Genomic DNA, 19499 nt, shown 5'->3' on the forward strand with positions numbered 1-19499 from the left:
GGACGGGATGGGATGGGAACGGGAACCAGGATAGGGAGCAGGAACCAGGAACGGGGACGGGATGGGATGGGAACGGGAACCAGGATAGGGAGCAGGAACCAGGAACGGGGACGGGATGGGATGGGAACGGGAACCAGGATAGGGAGCAGGAACCAGGAACGGGAACCAGGATAGGGAGCAGGAACCAGGAACGGGACTTGGACCGGGATCGGGACGGGAACGGGATGGGGAGTGGAAACTAGGAACCGGGAATGGGATGGGGAGGGGAACGGGATGGGAACCAGGGACCGGGACGGGGACCCGGCCCGGGGTCCCCTCACGGATCGGATCCGGGGGCACCGCCCGCGCTGGAAACCGGCAACCTCCTTGTTTTCTTCATTTTTAATTTTTCCCTTTTTTTTTCGCCCCATCCCCTTTCCTGGGGCTCGGGGGCGCAGCTGCGGAGCCCGAGAGGCGCTGGCGGGCAGGACAGGGATCCCACCCCTGAAAAAAAGCATGGAAGTGGCTTTTCCTCGTGGTAATTCTACTGTGCGAGTTGGATTATTTGTGTCGGATTGGGTTTTTTTTTTAGTTCTTATTCTGTATGGTTTTATAAAGTTCCTTCCCTCAAAGAAATGTCCCGAGGCTGGGTCCGGGGACTGCAGCAGGGGATGGAGCAGCTCCCGCTGTACATCGTGTTTTCCCAACCCATCCACCCGTGCCCGGGGACTGTTGGTAACAAGGTCCCTGCCGTGCGTGAATCCCAGAAACTGCTTTGCATAACAGTTTTATTTTCACGGAGTAATCTTCCCTGTTAGCTGTGTTTTCAAAATGTTTGGCAATCGGTCCTTAATACCTACGCTGTTTTGCAAACTGGCTTTTTCAAGGCGTTGCTGGCCCAGCTGCCGGGGGGGGGGGGCATGCCCTGTGCTCTGTGATTTAGGGCAAAGTGGACAAAAAATTGGGGAAAGAACAGCTTACTTAAGGATCTTTATCACCAAGACAGGGTTCCAGTGTTTTTGGAAAACTTCTCCTTCCACTTTAATTAAAATAATTACAAGATCCAGATCATTTTAGTATTGGATTTTCCTAAATACATTTGTATTTAAATTTACGTTTAATGCCTCCTAAGTCTTTGAAGAACAACCACCAGCCAAGCCTCTGATGCACTGCCACTGCAAGAAGATACTTGTGCCCAAGAAGGTTTTCAATATTCATCAGTGACGCATTTATAAAGAGAGAGCTCCTTGCAAAAATGTAAATACAGGAGGAAATAAACCTAAATAAATCCTTTGCATTTGCAGCCCCAGACTTAAATCAGTCCACTTTTTAATTCAACTTTAGAAATAGGGTTGGGAGTACAGTGGGTCAGTGTCATGCCAGAGGGGAGTGTGCATGGTCCCAGCCTAACCAGGAGACAGGATTTCAGGAGGTGACAAACACTCCCTAGAACCTGCCCTAGGCCATCTCTGCTGCCCCTGCCTCAGACACCTCCCCAGAGCTGTGACTTGTGTTTTCCATGGGCACTGTGCAAGGAATGGGGATCAGATGAAGCTGAAAGCATGTTTAGGATCTAACTTTGTGCCTCATTCAGTCCAGGTTATTGAAGTGGAATTAGTCCCTTTTGGAGGTTGGTCGTGGTTGTTCCTAGTGAGCTTTATATTACTGATAAATTTTTCTGTTATAAAATGCAAAGGTTTTCTTTAAAATAAATGATATTTTTTTTAAAAAGCAGTGGAAAATAGGATTTGTTTTCTATGCATATTTTTAGATATAAACACACATATATCCTCTGGAGTTCAGCTTGGAGAAGACAGAAATTTGATGGGTTTATTTTTCCCATAAGCTTTTTTTAAGCCCATTTGTTCTGAGTGTATTTCTTTATGATGTGCCAGGAAAAAAACTGTGGCAGTGACTGAGTTATAGGAAGAAGGATCTGTTCAATGACAGACCCCATTTTTATTGCTCTTTGTCTCTGGTGATTTAAAGTTCCAGGTTGAAAGTACCAAGTGGAAAGAGCTGCTGTAAAAAGGTGGCAACTCTGCCCTGTAGGAACAGCTCAGAAGGGAGCTGGGAAGGACTCTGGGAACAGGGAATCCCCACCTCAGGAAAAGTGCTGTAACACACAACGTGGAGCCTCTGCCCTTGCACCTACTGCTTTTTATGATCTTGGGACTTAAATTAACCCTCTCAGCCCCCTGATGAAGGAGGTTTTACCCTATTTTGTGGAGTGGTTAATGGTATTGAATAAACTCTCAGTGGACATGCCAGAGGCTGGACAGGGAGCCAGCAGCTCCTAGAGAGTGGCTGCCAAGCACTGCTCTGTCCAAGCACTGCAAGGTTGGAATAACTCTCCTGTTTCCATGTGGTGCCCCCTCCAAGCTCTTTCAAAGTCTTTGTTACCAGATAGAAAGATGAGGACTGTTAGTCCAAAACAAATTGGGGCTCCAAGTGCTCGTTAACCTTGGAAATGCTGCTCAAAGTGAGAATCCTACAGCAACTGGCTCGAGGGACGAGATCCCAAATCCAAAAGGCCTTAATAAACTAAATTTGGTTTCAGAGCCACTTCTCTGCCTCCTGTGCTGCTGTAACAGGATGTCCCAGGAACTGGTTACACATCTACATGGGAAGAAAGAGACTTCGTGTGGCTTTCAGTGATATGTTTCAATACAGTATTAAAGGATAATTTAAGGAACTAAGTATATCCCATTAGCTGCTACTCTGGGAGGAACTCCATGAGATGTCTCTTCCTCTCTTCTTGATCCGTTTTACCCCCAGTGGAAGCTGCAATTTTGGCTTCCAACCTCTGCAATCCAACACATCATTCCCAACTCCACAGGCTGAGTTGACAAGCCAGGTTCCCTCAGCACCGGGCGAGGCACAGAACCAGATGTGTTAGGTTCTGAGTGCTGCCTTGCATTTCCAGAATTGTCCAGACTTCCCAAGTTCCTGGAATCCTCGTGTGCTCTGCTCACCCATGGGATTTCAGAACAAGAGGAGAGCTCACAGTTCTAGACCTCTGCCCAAGGAGACCAGGAGCAGCTGGGCACAGAGTCGGGGAGCAGAACAGAAGCAAGAGAGGATGTTGGAAATGTAAGGAATGCCAAAGGCACAATGGAGAAGCAGGAGATAGGAACAAAACCAAGGAATTCCCACTCAGCATCATGAGACTTGACAGGAGTCAGATCCTCAAAAGCCTAACAGTGATATTTCTAGGGACTTGTCATAATGGTAAAATTAAAAAACAAAAACCCCCAACAATATCAAACTCAGTTCCACTTTACACTTTTTAAGATTTCAAAATCTTTCCAATCTGAAAATTGCACTTCCCTGCTGGAAGTTTAGAAAGCCCACCCTGCTAGAGACCAGATCTGCAAGGAATGCCTGTGCAGAAGCACTAACAGATCCTGTGTCCCTGACTCTTTAGTCAGGATTCCATAAATTAGGCTGGTTCACAGAGCCTCTCCCTGTTCTGCAGAGCAAGAAGCCATGCTCAGGTCCTTGGAGGATTTAGGATCCTGGCCAAAAAGCAGGAGTTTGAAAAGCTGGGGCCACTCAGAACTGCCCAGCTCCCTGCCACGAGGCCAAGATCTGAGCAGAGCTCTGAAAGGTGTGGCACAGATTCTGGAAGAGTTGGGAACTCAAAGCCTCACTTGCTCCAGGGCTAATGGAGAGCTGGGAGCCAGAAAGCCCTGGAGTCTTGGCTCACCCATGAGCTGCACGCTTGGAATCACAGCTACAGCTTGGTTTCTACATTTTCAAAACAAAACTGTTTTAATTGAAACTTACACTGCTGCTTTTTTTCCCTTCTCCTCAGACTTCTGTTTTCACAGGAAATTCAGAAAAATCAATTTCCATTCTCTGATCGAGTTCCCTCCCGTTTCTGGGAACTGGCATTTCTTGAATACAGAAAACTTGATTTTTCAATCAGCCCCACTCATGATGTCTAATACAGGAAACCCCATTACAATTAACATGTAAAAGTAATAAGCACAGAATAGGATACGTTCAGCAGGGAATTGCCTCCCTGACCCTGCAGCCCAACATCCCACCAGGCTTCTTGAACAGATCATTCACCCCTGAGAACAAAACAACAGGAGGCCCTTCTCAGTGAAGTGCCAGACTGATTGCAACAAGAGGAGCAATGTTTTTATTGTCTTAGCACACTGGACCTCTATAAATTTTTGAACTCCCTCAGAAGCACCAGTCATGGGAAACGAACAGAAGTTAAGTGGTTTACCCTCTGCCACAAACGAGGCAGTGGTAGACCTGAGGTTAGATAGCAACAGTAATTCTTAGCCTTACTAAACAATAAAGCAGACTGTTTCTAGGCTGCCATTAATGGCTGGTTATTAGGCTGAAGAGTAGCAAGTTTTGATTTTCCAGCAGGAAAATTCCCCTGGAATTCCTCCAGAGTCCTCTAATGAACAGATGATCTCAACTTTAATCTTACTTCATAATTATCCAAGGGTAATATTTCAACGTGAACTCCTTAAACACATACAATTTCTAGAGCAAGTAATACTCAAACTAATGCAATTCTCCTTTGATCCACAAAATGAGAGTGTTGAGAAGCAACCAGCAATCAGGGGATGTTGAGGGTACACAGAGGAGAGAGAAACTACAAAGGTCAGAGTAATGTGATGGTTTGATCCCATACTATCAAGATCAAAGATCTTCGGTCCCTGTACATTTTTTTTAAGAAGCCAGAATGTCTTTATGCTGACCTTTAAATTGCCCATGGAGGAGCTCTAGCTGACATGTATCTGCCTTCCTGGCACCAAAAGTTCACAGCTTTTTTCTTAGGAATCTGAATATGGCAACCTTGTCCAGAGAAACTCAAGATACTCATTTCATTTTCATCCACAGTAGTCTGCAAACAAACAAAAACCCCCCGAAATAATAAAACCAAACTTCAGGCTAAATAGATTGTTTTCCACTCAGTTGGACTTACCCTACAGCCTATAATTCTACAATCTTGTTTTAAAACTTCTAACTGTGATGTGTGGGGAGGGAAACCTGAGGGATTCTTGCTTCTGGCACCAAGCACTCAGCACACAGTAGGAATGTCTCACTCAGGACAGAGGTAGGGAGGGAGCCTGCCTTGGGCAGTATGTTCCAAAACAAGACCAAGGTGATTTAAGTGAGAACAAAACTCTGGTTTGGATCAAAAGGCAGAAAGCCTGATCACTGTGGATCTTTGGCATGAATACAGAGCATGAAAGTGAACCTTCATAGTCCCTCTGAATTGAATTAAAGAGATACCTGGACTGTCCAAAGGTAAGTTCTTTCCAGTGCTGACAGCAAAAAGTAGTTGTGAGGGGGGAGAAACCACCTCCTTTCTCCCAACAAACTGGTGCTCTAAATAAAAGCAAAGGCAGCACAGAGGGATAGAGCCAGGCCAGAGAGGGAGTTCTTGCAAGGAGAATCTGCAAGAAGCTCAGAAAGCAGGGCCAGGAACACTGAACCATTCTATTCCAGGATAAAAAGGACAAGAGGGCTGGCTGGGGAAACAGGCCCAACATATCTCATCTGGCAGAAGCATCAGAATGGATAAGCTTTTAAAGCTTGGGGCTGAAGATTCCAGACCAGATTGCAAATGGAAGGAAAATGTTCATGATAAGAACAGGGAGAGGCAAGTTCCCACTTCCCCTGATGACCCATTGTTCTCCTTTCTGATGGCTATTGCCTGTTTCCAGCACACTGGCTGGGTTTTAAGTTCCTCTGTCCCTTATCCTGGCAGGAGCCAGGTCTGGTTATGTTACTGAGGCCTCACAACGACCAGAACATCCCACGCTCAGGCAGGGCTGTGACAAGGTTTTACACAGCTTGTTCCACTGAGTTATAATACAAGCTAGGAAGTGAGATGCTGAGCATTCTGTGCATTCTGAACAGCTGCTCCTCTCTCTCCCTTCCCTCACTGATAGTTCAGCTGCTTTTTTGTTGCTCAAGTGCAGCGAGCTGGATTGGTGGGGCTTTTAAAGTCACAAGCCTCCAAAATGACATTCCCAAATCTCCCATAAGTATGTCCAAAGTCTACATTTCCAATGCAAACCTGCTCACAGGCTTCCATCTTTTCCTGTCCCTTCACAGACCTCCCTCACTCAAAATCCCTGCCTGGTTTCCAGACTTCCTGGGTATTCACATGATAAGTGTGTTGGTCTGAATGAAGTTCAGTGTCCTTGTGAAGAGATGGGATTTACACACATCTCAATACATCATTTACAATTGGAGGCTCTACCTAATTAACTATGAGCAGAGTGGTTATGGCTAGAATTAAAGAGCATTCAAAACCAGAGCAAATTCAAGCAGAGTTCCATTGATTCTTACTATACTATCTGTGCTATTTTACCTCCTTAAAAAAACCAGACCAGGGACATGGGGAAAAGTCCACAGCTTCCCTCCATTACAGGGGGTAAAAGCAAATAATAAATAGGGCATTTTCTTCTCTGAATGTATCACATTTATGATGAGAAGCAGAAGCTTCAAAGTAACTGATTAATTGCTATTGTAGCCATTAAAAAGTATAACAACAAAACAGGGAAAATTAGTGACTTGCACCAAACAGACAAGATTTAGGTACTTATTCATGAATTGATTGCTCTGTCAGTTCAGAATTAATTAATAAAGTCTAACTATAGCACCAAATCACAAGAAATTGCATTATTCTTAAGCATAAACATCCAGAATTTTGTTCAAACAGTATCTTAACTTTACAATAAGTTACCTCACTGTAAACCCCTAGGATTTTATTATTTACAGTAAATCCTCTCAATCACAGCCTCAAAAACAGTCCTGTAATGAAATAACCACAGAATTATGTGTTAGACAGGTAAAGGTACACGTGGAAAAAAAGAAATCACAAGACTATTGTTATACAGGCAATACAGTTTTATTATGTTCTTTCACCAATTGTAGCAAAAACATTTAACAACTGAATGAATAATCAAGGGAACTTAATTGTCAACGGGAATTTCAGAATTATGTTCTAAATTTTAGACCAGGAAGGCTTGACAGGGAGAAAACAAACCATATACACACTTGTAATAATAGTCTCTATTATGAAGATTTAATGCCTTCTTTAAAAGCACTGAGATTATTGAGGCACCTTACTGCAGGTTATGGATCATCTCTTCTTTGGCAATGAGATGTGTGGTTTTGTTAACTAGGGCCATGAGGGAGTTGAGCTTGTGAGACCAGTCATTGAGAATATTGTTGGGGTCCTTAGGCCTCTGGAAATTGATAATTCCTGCCAGCCTGTCTACTTTAGCAAAGATGGTCTTATTAACTACTAGGTTAGACAGGAACTCCTCCGATTCCTGGAAAGACAAACAGCACTGAGTCAAATTAATCGCATTTTTAGCTACAAAACATCAGAATTTCTCCCAGACAACACGAAAGCACCAGGAACAAGATTTCCGTTATACCTAACTGAAATATAGTTGTAACAATATTGCACTTTAAAAACCTTTTTTTTTTTCCATTTGACCTATATCTGATTATCTCCCATGAAATTAAAAATTAAAAATTTAATACAGACTTCTACACTTTGGAGTACTTGGCTACACAGATAGGAAAGGGAGCCACGTGACAAGCAAGGGAGAGGAAAGTCCCTGTGAACTACTGACCACTGGAAAAAAAAGGGTTATTATGAGTTTGTGGAAAAGCAGATTTAATGAAAAGGCAGCAGGACAAAGCTTTTTATTTGCAGTCAAAATACCAATATGCCACGATGTGCCATTCTCTTTAAAAAGCTCTTGCAAGCACAAAGGGGGATGGCAGGGAGACCACTCCACCCTGTGCTCCCAAAGTACCTCCACCTCTGACCAGGGACATTTAAAGGTGAGGAACCTTTCTGTGTCTTCAGTTGGTTTTAATCACCCATTGACAAGAACTTTTTAACACTGAAACACAAGAAACTCCAGCATTTAAACAAGACCTTGAATATAAACGAGTTTTTAAGAGCAGCTTTTGCCTTATGGGCACAGATATCACAAAACTGAGCTCTGCCTGGAATAAAGAACACTTTTCTACCTCCCATAAAGGCACGAAATCAAATCAACAAGAATATTCCTCTGCTGAATAGTCCCATTTTTGCCACAAACACAGCTACACACACAATTCCATACCCCTTAGGAAAGAAGGAGAAGCAAAGCAACACTTACATCAACGGACAGATCCAAGAGCTGTGCCATTCTCTTCATTGTAATTCTGGTATAATATTTAGCCATTATTCTAATATTCTGGAATAAAAGTGTTCAGAGTAGAGGGTTATGTGCAAAAAATAATTGAAGCAGGCTGCAAAAATATAAAAGTCCACGTTAAAAGCAGATTAGGAACTGTAGGGCTCTAACTGCAGTCCAGCATGGGGTGTGTGAGGGAGTTGTGAACAAACAGCTCTTTTGTAATAAAAGGTATGAAAATCTCTATGTGACAAATTCCTAAGAAAAGAAATCAACCAATTATGAATTTAATACAAAGCAAGACTTTAAAGTTTCTGTTCTATTGAAATGTGAATGCTATATGAGTGCAATGTGCTCTTTTTTCTGGCAACTGTGCCAGAAAGATATACAAGCAAATAAAGTGTTGAACCACAACACAAAGAAAAGGCACCTTATCTGCTGCTTCACTCCCTACTTTTTTGATTTTCTTTGTTATTAAAATACAGGAAGCAAAAAGCAGTTTTAGCCAAGGCACTGAGTACACAGCTACAGTCAGACTTACATGTTCCACAACTCTGTTCTTTAAATCTTTCCATCTCTTTTCACCTTCCTCTGTACACCCAAAAACATCTGTTGCAGGACTGTCAAGGGATCCTTCTCTCAACTCTTTCCCATATTCTTCAACTAGGGCACTCCACCGCATCAGCTCCATGGTGGTAAACAGTTTTAGGAGGTCTCTAAAGGGTTTAGTAAAGTTGGGTTACAATCCTGTATTAATAAGGCTTAGTTCATCCTTATAATAGATCAAAGGCATGATTTGAAATGTTTTATTTTTATTAACATGAATACTCATTATTCTTGAATGCACTCTGATACTTCATGCTGTCAGGAGACAGCTCAAATCAGACTGTATTTCTAATAAAAAAAGAGATATCTATGTTCATGTACAAGTTGCACAATCATGACATTTTTACAGTATTTTTCAGGCACCCTTAAATTCTGAGTTGCTTAAAGAGATTTCACTTGCACTGTTAGAGAGAGACATTTTTCTTTAATCTAAGAATTGTTTATTAGAAACACTTACTTATACTTGGGGATTTCTTCTAGCTTTTTGTCACTACTAATTCTGTGCACCAGATCAGATTGTTCATTGTCATAAGGTGAAAGAATAACATAAAGAACAACACTCTTCAGTGCCTGTTTGAGAGAAAAAAGTGGGTTTTGCCCATTAAGTTAAGAGGAAAGTGATGCCATCTGCAGAAACAAACCCTCACTCACAGTGATGCATTTTAATTGACACAGGTCAACTAAAATTTTAGTATTTAATATATGAAAAAACCCTTTTTAAACATGTGATATCTGTACTGCACACACAACTATACCATTCAGACCACACTAGCACAGCTATATATAATCTCTGCCCTTATATAAAACAGGCAAGACATTCTGGAGATTTCAGAGACAATATAATGAAGATGTTGGTTATAAATATTCTTTTGAAATCAACTTTTATTATATCTGATTTCAACTAGCCACTTTGTTAGTACAGCCAATAAAGAAAACCAAACTCAGAACAGACTGGGGAGTTATTTCATCTGCTGCACATTGATCTGGTAAGAAATGAGGATTTGCCACATGGAAATACAGATATTTGGTATGTGAAGTTTTTTACCTGTTGCCACTTTTCACTTTCAGCCTGGATACAGGGAGTGTCATAAATGGCTCTGTAGTGCTTGCAGATGGAGAGGTAGGAGCCTTCATGTTGATCCAGCTGGATCATTAGGTTGTAGTATTTCAACTTTAGTTTCTGAAACAGTATCAAAGAGTCAAATTAATACACGTAAAGGAAATTCAGCTGGATCCCAGAAATACACTTGGTCCTGAAGAGAGGTAAGTCAGATAAAAATTGGAGTTGGGGAGGGAGAAAAAGAAATCCTCCCATGACTTACTTCTGTGTTTTCTTCTTGGAAAAACTTTGTATTAATTTTTTTGCTGATAATTTGAGTCCGAATATAGTCTTTTACAGCTAGACAGAGTCTCATCTGCTCCAAGATAAATTCTACACGTTCTTTCTTTTCCATTGAACCATAGGTTTCCACCTGAAATGAAAATGTAACTATTTAACACTCAAAGTCAAATCAAATCTTAGCTGTGCCAGAAGGGTGGGAGTTGTTTGGAGGGGGGACACATCAGAACAAAACAGAAAAAAGCTATTACAGAGCAGGTGAAAATGGAGTAAATGTTATTCCATTTTAATTATGTGCCCCATTTATACCAAAGAATCCACTAAGGCTAAACTCAATGCACTAGCTAGAGAATTGAACTCTATTTTCCAAGTAGAAAATACTCTATGGAACCCAACCCATAAGAGTAACAAAAGCAGTTAAAGCTGAATTACACCTTCACCAATAACAGTTCATCTCATTCCAGGCATTTCTGCAGACGTACCTGATGCAGTTTCTAAACACCAATCTCAGAACAGTCAGAATTAATTGCTGTTGCTGATGCAATTTTAAGTTCCAAGGTGTTACCTGCAGTTCTTGCAGAATGGAGGCAGCTTCTTTCACTTCCCCGTTCTGCTCCTTTATTGTTGCCAGAGTCTTTGTCAGGCGAGCGCGTTCAATCTCCACGTAGATCTGACATCATAAATAAAGTTTAAACTTTACTGGAATTCTCTAAAGCAGAGTGCAAACTCTAAGCCTGCAGCCCCACCAAGAAATGTATTTGATGTGTCACACAACCAAATAATTTGTTGTGTATCCATACTCCACACTGGCACTATCCACAATACACACTGAAAAAATACTATGGATAGTTGATATTTGGACCAAATAATGTTAAGGAGCTACGCTTTTAAAGAAGGTGAACATTTTTATTCTACCTTTTAGACATTCAGTCTTAAAACAAAATCTTACTTTTCCTTCTGTCACCATGCGCAACGTGTCGATTAAGCGCAGTTTGACTGGCAAGTCTGTGATTTCTTCGACGTAAGTGCAGCACTGCTGGACCATTTTAGCAACTGCCTGGTATGAAAAGAGAAAGGAAAAACACACTGTGGTTTTAGATTTCCCAAACAGAGTCAAACTATAACACTCAGGTAAGTAATAATGTCATTTCGAACTGAGGAGACTCATTTCAACAAAAAGCACCCAAGATCCATCTCCTGCCTCTGGTTCATAAAGAGCTGTTAAATGACACCAGTGACTGATGCTACAGGTCAAATGTGATGCAGTTCTGTCATCTCCTTCATCTCAGTTTTTCCAATGATATTCAAAATAATCCACTCCATGCAGTTCTCTCCTGAAAAGCAGTTCCTCCTCCTCTGCCAAATCCACACAACTCTCACATGCACTGGCAGAACTTCTGTTTGCCCTAAGACCTGCATGGCTGAGGAGAGATGTATCTTCTCTTAACTGTGTACACTACCCCTTCTCCTTAGGGCACCTGCAGATTCCTCAGGAAGGGAAGGAAGAGGGGTGATTATTTCTCACTGATGCTTTTATATACACTCCTAATGTTTCTGCACACTGACAAGTAACCTTTCTCTTCCTAAAACAATGCCATTAAAATTGCCTGTTCCTGATTAAGTCAGTCTAAACACAGAGTGCAATAAACTTTGCACTTTCCTAAATGCAAGTGCTTTCAGCCATCCTGACAGCTGATTTCTCACACAGGACTGAATGCCAAAGTATGACAGTTACAAAAGGAAGCATGTGAAGCACACACCTTATCTGATCACAACAAACTGCAGTAATTCTGTTTAATGCACATCTGAACATGAAAAAATATAAATGTAGAAGAGCATAAAGATGAATCATCATCTTTACCCACAAAGTCCCTACACACAGGGGGAATCAGATACATAATACAGCTCCAAAAGGAGTTTTATTCTTTGTTTCAAAGGATTAAACTCACCTGTTTTAACTGACTTCTCCTCTTTGATAGAAGAATAATATTTTCATTAAGAGCATCCCAGTCTTTCGCTTCGTAACACATTTTCACTATGGCAACCAAGATGCGGGATGTGGAGACCATGTCAGACGCCTGGAACAAACCAAGAGCACGTCAGAGGTGGGATGGACCTGCAGCCCCTCCAGCACCTGCACTTCTGCTATACAAAAGCAATAATTACTGTGTCTGGCCTCAGTGATTTGCTTTCTAAAGACATGCAAGACTGAGACTCCAAGTCCCCTCCTGACTTTAACACAGGAACAAGGGCTGTGTAGGACATCCCGGAATCACCACGTCCTACTCACCGTCCGTGTTTGCTTTTCCAAGGAGAGAAGGTTTTCAATGACTTCTTGCAATCTTCCTTCCTAATAAGACAGGCAAAGAATCAACTCCACGAATGAAGAACATAATTCAGCTTAAACTGAGAGCAGCTCTAATTCTCATCTAAGTAAAAACAACAGACCAGCCTGTACGTTCATTTTTCATTTATCAGGAAACACACACAGCACCAACTTTAAATCCAGGGTTCTACACAAAGAATAAACTGGAAAGGTACAGTTTCATTTTTGCACAACACATGCTCTAAGTTGTCTGCCTTGAGAGAGAAACCTGGCAGGTTCCAGACAGGTTTGGTGAGCTCACATCCACTGTGCTGCGTGGAAGACTCATTTCTTCCCTGGCCAAAACAGAGCTTTAAGTGAGAACAGAAATGCAATTAAACACCTCGACCAAAAAAATTGTTCTACTATTACTTTCATCCACATCCATCATATCTTAATTACAGAGTATTACACAAAGCATAAACTACATGGAATTATAATAGTCCTGCCTTTTTGGCGTGGGGTTGAGAACTATATATGCCTTTGCTTAGGGGAGTTAAAGATATCAGAGTGTACTTTTAGTCCTAAATTGTAATTCCCAGAGAACATCTTGCAAAAATTTTAGTATGGCTGACTTTGTATCAGCCCATGGCAATGGTGGGGGTGCCAAAAACTCAAAAAAGGTTAGAAGTAGAAAATGAGTAAAAAACCAGAGAAAATCAGATTTGTTTCTAAAATGTAGCTACCCTACTGAAATCTTTTTACACACAATGTTTGTGAGGGATGTGCTCCTACTGCCACGGAATTTACCTGTTGTGCAGGATGCAACATGGCCATGGCATCCATTCCTACACAGAGCTGGGCCTGTGGCATAAAACCCCTGTGCCTGCTCTCCACACAATGGTCTCAGGACAGTCTAACCCTTAAGATAAGTACAACTGCTGCACAGGACAGCAGCTTTCACAAGATGCAGGGATGGAGTGGAGCATTTGCAGCACATAAAGAGTCAGATCCATCCTACTGGGACAACAAACCAGGGAAGCTGTGGCTGCCCCATCCCTGGAAGTGTCCAAGGCCAGGCTGGACTGAGCTCTGAGCAACCTGGTCTAGTGGAAGGTGTCCCTGCTCACAGCAGAGGATGGAACGGGATGGTCTTGAAGGTCCCTTCTAACCCAGTCCATTCTGATTCTGTGACTCTGTCTGTTCTGAGGTCTGAGATGCACAGGAATCTCCAAGCTACAGAACAAGTCCTTTACAAAAAAGTCCTTAGGACACACCGTGTGCACAATCACCGCTACAACCCCACCGGTAACACACCCGGCTGCTGAGCCGAGCGAGGCACCCCAGAGCCTGCCCTGGCCCTGCCCCTGCATTCCAGCCTTTCAGGGCTCGCACATCCCCGAGTTTAGGGATGCCAAGCGCTGCCTGGCCAGCCTGACCCGGGACCAGTCACAGGAAGGCAGCGGTAGCGCAGGATGAGCAACCAAGCCCGCGTGTGCCCGGGCAGGGGCAGAGGGAACGGCTGCACCCCTTGTGAGGGACTCAGGCCCTCCCCTCACCCGACAGCTCCTCCCGCCTGAGAATCACAGAATATCCCGAGTTGGAAGGGACCCAAAGGACCATCGAAGTCCAACTCCTGGCCCTGCACAGGTCACCCCAACAAGCCCACTCTGTGCCTCACAGCGTTGTCCAAACATTCCCTGAGCTCTGGCAGCCTTGGGGCCGTGATCGCTGCCCTGGGGAGCCTGTTCAGTGCCCCACCACCCTCTGCTCGGGCACCAACCTCCCACATAGCCCTGAAACAGCGGAGCCGTCCCTCTCCTCCCCTTCCCCAGCCCGGCACGGAGGTCCCTCTCTGGGCCCCCTCAGCACCGCTCCGGGGGGGGCAGGACGCGGCCGCAGCTCTGCCCCGCGCGGCCTAGCGCGCCATGACTCAGCCCGTCCGCCGCGCCGGGCTCGCCTCCCGCCTCACCTGCGCCAGCCGCTCGCACTCGGGCAGGCGCTGGTCCACGGTGGCGCTGTAATCCACCTCCATCTTGACGATGCGGCCGTCGGCCCGCTCCGCGCCGCCCTCCGCCATGGCCGCGCTCCGCCGCCTCAGCGCCCACCGGAACCGGCCGGGCCCGCGCGCAGGCGCGCCGGGGGCAGCCCCAACAAGGGCCCCGCGCCGCGCCAGGCAGGCGCTGCCGAGGACACCCCCGGGCGCGCCAGGACCCGCGGAGGGGGAGGAGCCACAGCTGAGGGGGAGGAGCCAAGCCGAGGGAACCGCCCCTCACGAGCCTGTGGGGGGAGCGGAGACCCCCTGAGGGGACCTGAGAACCCCTGAGGGAATCCGAGACCTCCCGAGCCCCTGAGGGGATCGGAGACCCCCCCCAACCCTCTGAGGGGACACGGATCGCCATCCACCTCTGAGGGGATCTGAGATCCACCCGAGCCGATCTAAAACCCCCTACCCTCTGAGGGAATCTGCCCCTATAAGCCCCTATAATCCCCTCTGAGGGGATTCCCCGCTCAATCCACCCCTCTGAGGGGATCTGAAACCCCCCGCACCCGTCTGTGAGATGTTGAAGCCATGCCTGTGCAGGTAGGTTGCCATCAGCTCCCAACGCACTGCCACACACTACAGAAGTTTCGTTCCCTGAAGAAATTCAGAAAAACTCCCTCGTGTTTGCAAGCAAACAACTCAGAAAGAAACACTGAGCAGTGAATGCCCTGAATCAGAATCACAGAATGGTTTGGGTTGGAAGGGACCTTAAAATCATCTTGTTCCGACCCCCTACCATGGGAATCTTTGGATGTTATTTAAGATTCACAGAAAGAATACGTAACCATAAAATTACATTTTGCATTGTGTTACTTTGAGACTATACTGCACATGGACCAATACTATGTGCCAAAGGGGTGTTTGACATAACTGTTTTAAATCTTTAGTTGACAGAATTAAGACTGAGTTCCTCCATCTGCTGAACTGTTGTAAATTCAGAGTAATTCAATTAAATGGATTCAGAGCTCTAATATTGTATTTTGCAACTGTGTCTGATGCATGCCTTCCAATTAGCACAGCACAGACCGGGGCTGTGGGCCGTGAATCACTTTCTGTTTGAACTCAAACTTGATTTTAAAAGTCCCCTAACACAATTTATCCATTATCCTTAATCATTGTTAGCTGATTTTAATTGACCTAAGTACTGAAAATACATGCACGTGTCACTCAGAGTGTATCAGTTGTTCTTTCTTAACTGGCCATTTACAAATTTTTACAGAGCTTTTGATTTTTAAAATCTCATTCCTTTAGCTCACTGTAATATTAGTATAATTTTACAGCTCACGGATTGTGAGCGATGGCTTCCAGGGAAGTTGAAAGTCACACACTAATCTAATTGAGCATAGCCCCATACACTGTAATTTGGTTCAGACAGCGAGTGAAAGAGGAAGAGAATGAATCCATACTGCAACTGTTGTTTTCCTTTACCTATATGGGTTTGCTGGGGGACAAGGAGGCAGCTTTTGCCTCCAATGCAGACTTCCTGGATGGCTAAAAAATCCTCTAAATTCTTATTCAAAAGTCCTTAGCAAAACCGCAAAAAACCAGCTTGGCTTTTGCTGTCTCTTATTCTGAAGCAACACTTTGCTGACACAAGTCCATCTGGAGTTCATACTCAGCATGATTTAACATATGGGCTTTTTCCCCTCAGGGCAGAAATGAAAGATGAGTGAAAAATGTCTCATTTTCACAACTGAGCGTAGAGAGGGTGTTGCAGAGGTAAGAGTAGTAATTTCTGCCCGTTCGTGGAAATCAAAGACCCAAAATTGAGGCAGGCACTGCCTGGCCAGTGGGAGCTGGAAGTTTTCTGTCTTAGCATATCTCCTGGAAAATGGTGCATGTAGAGAGGCTGGGGACAGTCATCACAGTGGGGAGTGGTAAGGGACATCCTTAGGTGACTGCTTTTATCCCATGTGTATGTGCAGCCAGCACAAGACTGAGCTGTGCCTCTGGCAGTAAGTTTGGGGTGACTGCAGGTATAGGAAGTAGTTTTGTTTTCCATTTTAAGCAGCTTCTGGATTTGACACACGGCTTTCCACAGATCTGCAGACTTTGTTATTGTACACAGAGCTATAAGGTTTGGTTTACGTTGAAAGCACGTAATAGGGGAAAAACTGGTTTAAGTCTTTCTCAAGGTTTTATTGAAATCGGTGTCCTTGCCTGTAACTGGGTAGCATCAAGGCCCCATGTAAAGAAGTTCAGGTTTTTAGTGCTGCTTTTCAGCAGAAACACATAAATATTGTTCCAAATGTATGAAGCCACCAGCAAATCACTTAAAACTGAAGTGGATGTTTTAGATCTGAATTTGGATTAACTCTCCTCTCTGGGTAATATCACAGAATCACACAATCGTTAAGGCTGTAAAAGACCTTTGAGATCATCAAGTCCAACTGCCAACCCAGCAGCACCACAATGTCCTCAAGTGCCACATCCACACACTTTTTTAACGCTTCCAGGGATGGTGACTCCCCCACTTCCCTGGACAGCTTGTTCCACTGCTGTGAAGAGATTTTTCCCAGTATCCAATCTAAACCTCCCCTGGCAGCCTGAGGCCATTTCCTCTCATCCTGGCCCTTGTTCCCTGGGAGCAGAGCCTGACCCCCACCTGGCCACAGCCTCCTGTCAGGGAGGTGTAGAGAGTGAGAAGGTTCCCCCTGAGCCTCCTTTTCTCCAGGCTGAACCCTGCCAGCTCCTCACAAGACTTGTGCTCAGACCTTTTCCCAGCTCCATTCCTTTCTCTGGACTCACTCCAGCAGCTCGACATCCTTCTCGCAGTGAGAATCACAAGGTATTGCCTTGTCTTGGCTATTTTGCATGGAATTTCAGGAACATACAGTACCAACATTATCAATTATAGCCACAGTTTCCATATTTATAAATGGCTGTGTCACATTTGAGACAGAAGTCTCATTAAACACATTGTTCATACCTCAGTTGAAAATGCAGACTGTTAATAGAGCTCCCAGATTTTTTATTTCTTTGTGTAGGTGTTTGCACTTCCCTGGGAAAGCAGGGATGTGAAATATTGTGCCATTATTGCAAGGGGCTGGCAAAGCGACATAGTTGGCTCCAGGAGATGGCACTGTGTCCTCTGGGCTAAGAATTATACCCACAGCTCCAAAATGTACATCCAGAACCAGTAAAATTCTGAGGGGTTTTTGCTCTTTCTTGTTATGAAACACACATTTCACTGTAGACATAAATTCATCTTTAGCTGTCCCAAATACGGCATTTCATCAGGTTTTTTTTCTTTTTTGCAAATAATTGATACATAAATGCAGATGGATATTTTACCACTATCTGTGCAGTGCCTTGTATTTTCCTCTTACTGTCACAGCGCTTCTCTGCAATCCAGAGAATGGCTTTAGAGCCACTGGGAGCACAGGAGAAACAGCAGGATGAGCATTTTAAGCATAAAATGCTGAGGTTGTGTAACAGTTCGGGGTTCTCAGCTAGTTTCAGAATTAGGTTCCAGTGCATTTCAAGTGTAACTTAATGACAGGTAAATGTCTCTGAAAAACACACCCCCCAAGCATATTAAAAGCTGATTTCAATAACAAATTGCAACTAACGGAGGGGGGGGGAGCCCTCCTGAAACGGCTCTGGCTTTATTGTTCAACTGGGAAGGAGGCGCTTTCTCACTGAACTTTCTGCGTGGCATCTAAAAGTAAAAAACCCGATACCAAAAAAAAAAGAGGGCGGTTTTATTTGTGCTGCAAAATGTGCTGGCTGATAACGAAAGGGCTGACCAGAAGGGAAATGGGTGAGGCCTCCACATCCTGTGCTGTGTCCGCACCGAGCGCACGCTTGTCCTTTCCTTTGTACCGGGGGGCGGCTGCGAGCCCGGGGCTCACGGGGTGCAAACGCTTCGCAAGGTGCCTGGTCACACGCAGGGCAGTAAAGTTCCAAAACCCGACAGCTCCTCGCGGAAGAATAAACCGAAATCGCGGTTTCTCCGTGCTCGGCGCTGCCCGTTCCCCTTCCCGGGAGGCTCCGGCGGGCGCAGCGCGGAGCCCCCGCGGCCCGGCCCCGCTGAGCCCGCCCGGTCCCCCCCCCCCTTCGCTCCCTCCCTCCCTCCCTCCCTCCCTCCGTCCTTCCTGCCGCCCCGCTGATGTCAGCCCAGCCCCGCCGGGGCCGCCGATACCGCCCGCCCGTGACCACCGCCCGCCCGCGGCTGCGCGGGGACCCGCGGCCGCCCGTCCGCCGCTGCCCCCCCGTGCCCCCGCCCCGAGCGCAGCGGGAGCCGCGGCGGCCGCAGCCGCGTTGCGGCGGGGAGGTGGGAGCCGCGCTTGGCAGCCGGGAGAGGGAACGTTATAAAAAGCCTTTGTCTCGGGACTCAGCATCGCATCTCTCTCCTGCCGCCCGACGTGCTGCCGGCGGGGGCGAGAGCCACATTTTCGGCTCGTTTGTTCTTTTCGCCGCCCCAGGCATGTCTTGACACAGCCGCGAGAGAGCCCGGCGTTTCCGTGCACTTCCGACGGATGTCTTCGGCTGGGGCGAGAGCGGTGGGGGTTTGAGACTTGCTAGCGTATCTGGGTGCGAGCGTCCGTGAGATTCCCATGATCGCGGTGTGAAGGAGGAAGGACGGGAAGAAAGAAGCGGTTGTGTTGGTTTCTCTTCTTGCTGGGTCAGCCTTCCTGGATGGTTGCGCTACTGTCTTGTGGACACATTGTCAAGCGCGCACAGAGAAAGAGGCTTGATTATTTCCCCCCGTGTTTGGTTTTCGTCGTGATCTCTGTGCAGAAATCCGCACTTTTCTCCCAGTTCGCCGGTCCGCACTGAGCAGCAGGAATATGCTCATGAAGGAGTACCGGATCTGCATGCCTCTGACAGTTGAAGAGGTAAGATCCGCGCTCGTACCGGAGACACTGTTCCTTACCCAGGGTTTTCTCTTGCCAGGCGACTTGAGGTTGTATTTGTTTTACTGAATATTTCTTCTTCGTGTAATGAACTTAGTCGGAGATGATTGGTTAGAGAGGAATGTTTTTATTGGAAAATAAAGGAATCCTGCAGGAACGAAGGTAACTTAAGTGTATCAAAAGC

At 45.3% G+C, this 19499-nt stretch overlaps 2 protein-coding genes across 4 annotated transcripts in view; one reads left to right on the plus strand and one right to left on the minus strand.

Moving 5' to 3' along the window:
* Positions 1 to 6852: 6852 nt before the first annotated feature.
* Positions 6853 to 14527, minus strand: PSMD12 (proteasome 26S subunit, non-ATPase 12). 2 transcript variants are annotated; one of them, XR_001874229.1, is made up of 11 exons: positions 14385 to 14527; positions 12398 to 12457; positions 12057 to 12185; positions 11057 to 11164; positions 10673 to 10777; positions 10091 to 10240; positions 9814 to 9948; positions 9226 to 9338; positions 8704 to 8878; positions 8145 to 8277; positions 6853 to 7298 (listed from the first exon to the last, which is right to left on the minus strand). XR_001874229.1 is itself a non-coding variant. In XM_017811862.1 (11 exons), exons 1-11 carry the CDS (start codon positions 14490 to 14492, stop codon positions 7089 to 7091), a joined length of 1371 nt encoding a protein of 456 aa, XP_017667351.1. In that variant the 5' UTR covers positions 14493 to 14527; the 3' UTR covers positions 6853 to 7088. The 2 variants fall into 2 exon arrangements, 1 of the variants encoding a protein (XP_017667351.1); XM_017811862.1 differs by having other exon boundaries at positions 8145 to 8222.
* Positions 14528 to 18685: 4158 nt separating this feature from the next.
* Positions 18686 to 19499, plus strand: part of PITPNC1 (phosphatidylinositol transfer protein, cytoplasmic 1) — a 76501-nt gene continuing 75687 nt past the window's right edge. For both annotated transcript variants that reach the window (XM_017811866.1, XM_017811867.1), the window contains exon 1: positions 18686 to 19297. In XM_017811866.1, coding sequence (XP_017667355.1) covers positions 19250 to 19297 — 48 coding nt within the window. In that variant the 5' untranslated portion in view covers positions 18686 to 19249. The remainder of the gene's footprint in view (positions 19298 to 19499) is intronic.

This window comes from Lepidothrix coronata, unplaced genomic scaffold (assembly GCF_001604755.1).
Source record: "Lepidothrix coronata isolate B3197 unplaced genomic scaffold, Lepidothrix_coronata-1.0 Scaffold34, whole genome shotgun sequence".
NCBI lineage: Eukaryota > Metazoa > Chordata > Aves > Passeriformes > Pipridae > Lepidothrix > Lepidothrix coronata.

What these genes read in the sequence shown, in the direction of transcription:
- PSMD12 (XM_017811862.1), bottom strand. Translation starts at nt 14,492, where the DNA reads ATGGCGGAGGGCGGCGCGGAGCGGGCCGACGGCCGCATCGTCAAGATG. An exon ending in GGAGAAGTCAGTTAAAACAG is followed by an intron (nt 11,165 to 12,056) that starts GTGAGTTTAATC and finishes TTTTCATACCAG; the next exon opens with GCAGTTGCTAAAATGGTCCA. An exon ending in CCATTCTGCAAGAACTGCAG is followed by an intron (nt 10,241 to 10,672) that starts GTAACACCTTGG and finishes TTTTCATTTCAG; the next exon opens with GTGGAAACCTATGGTTCAAT.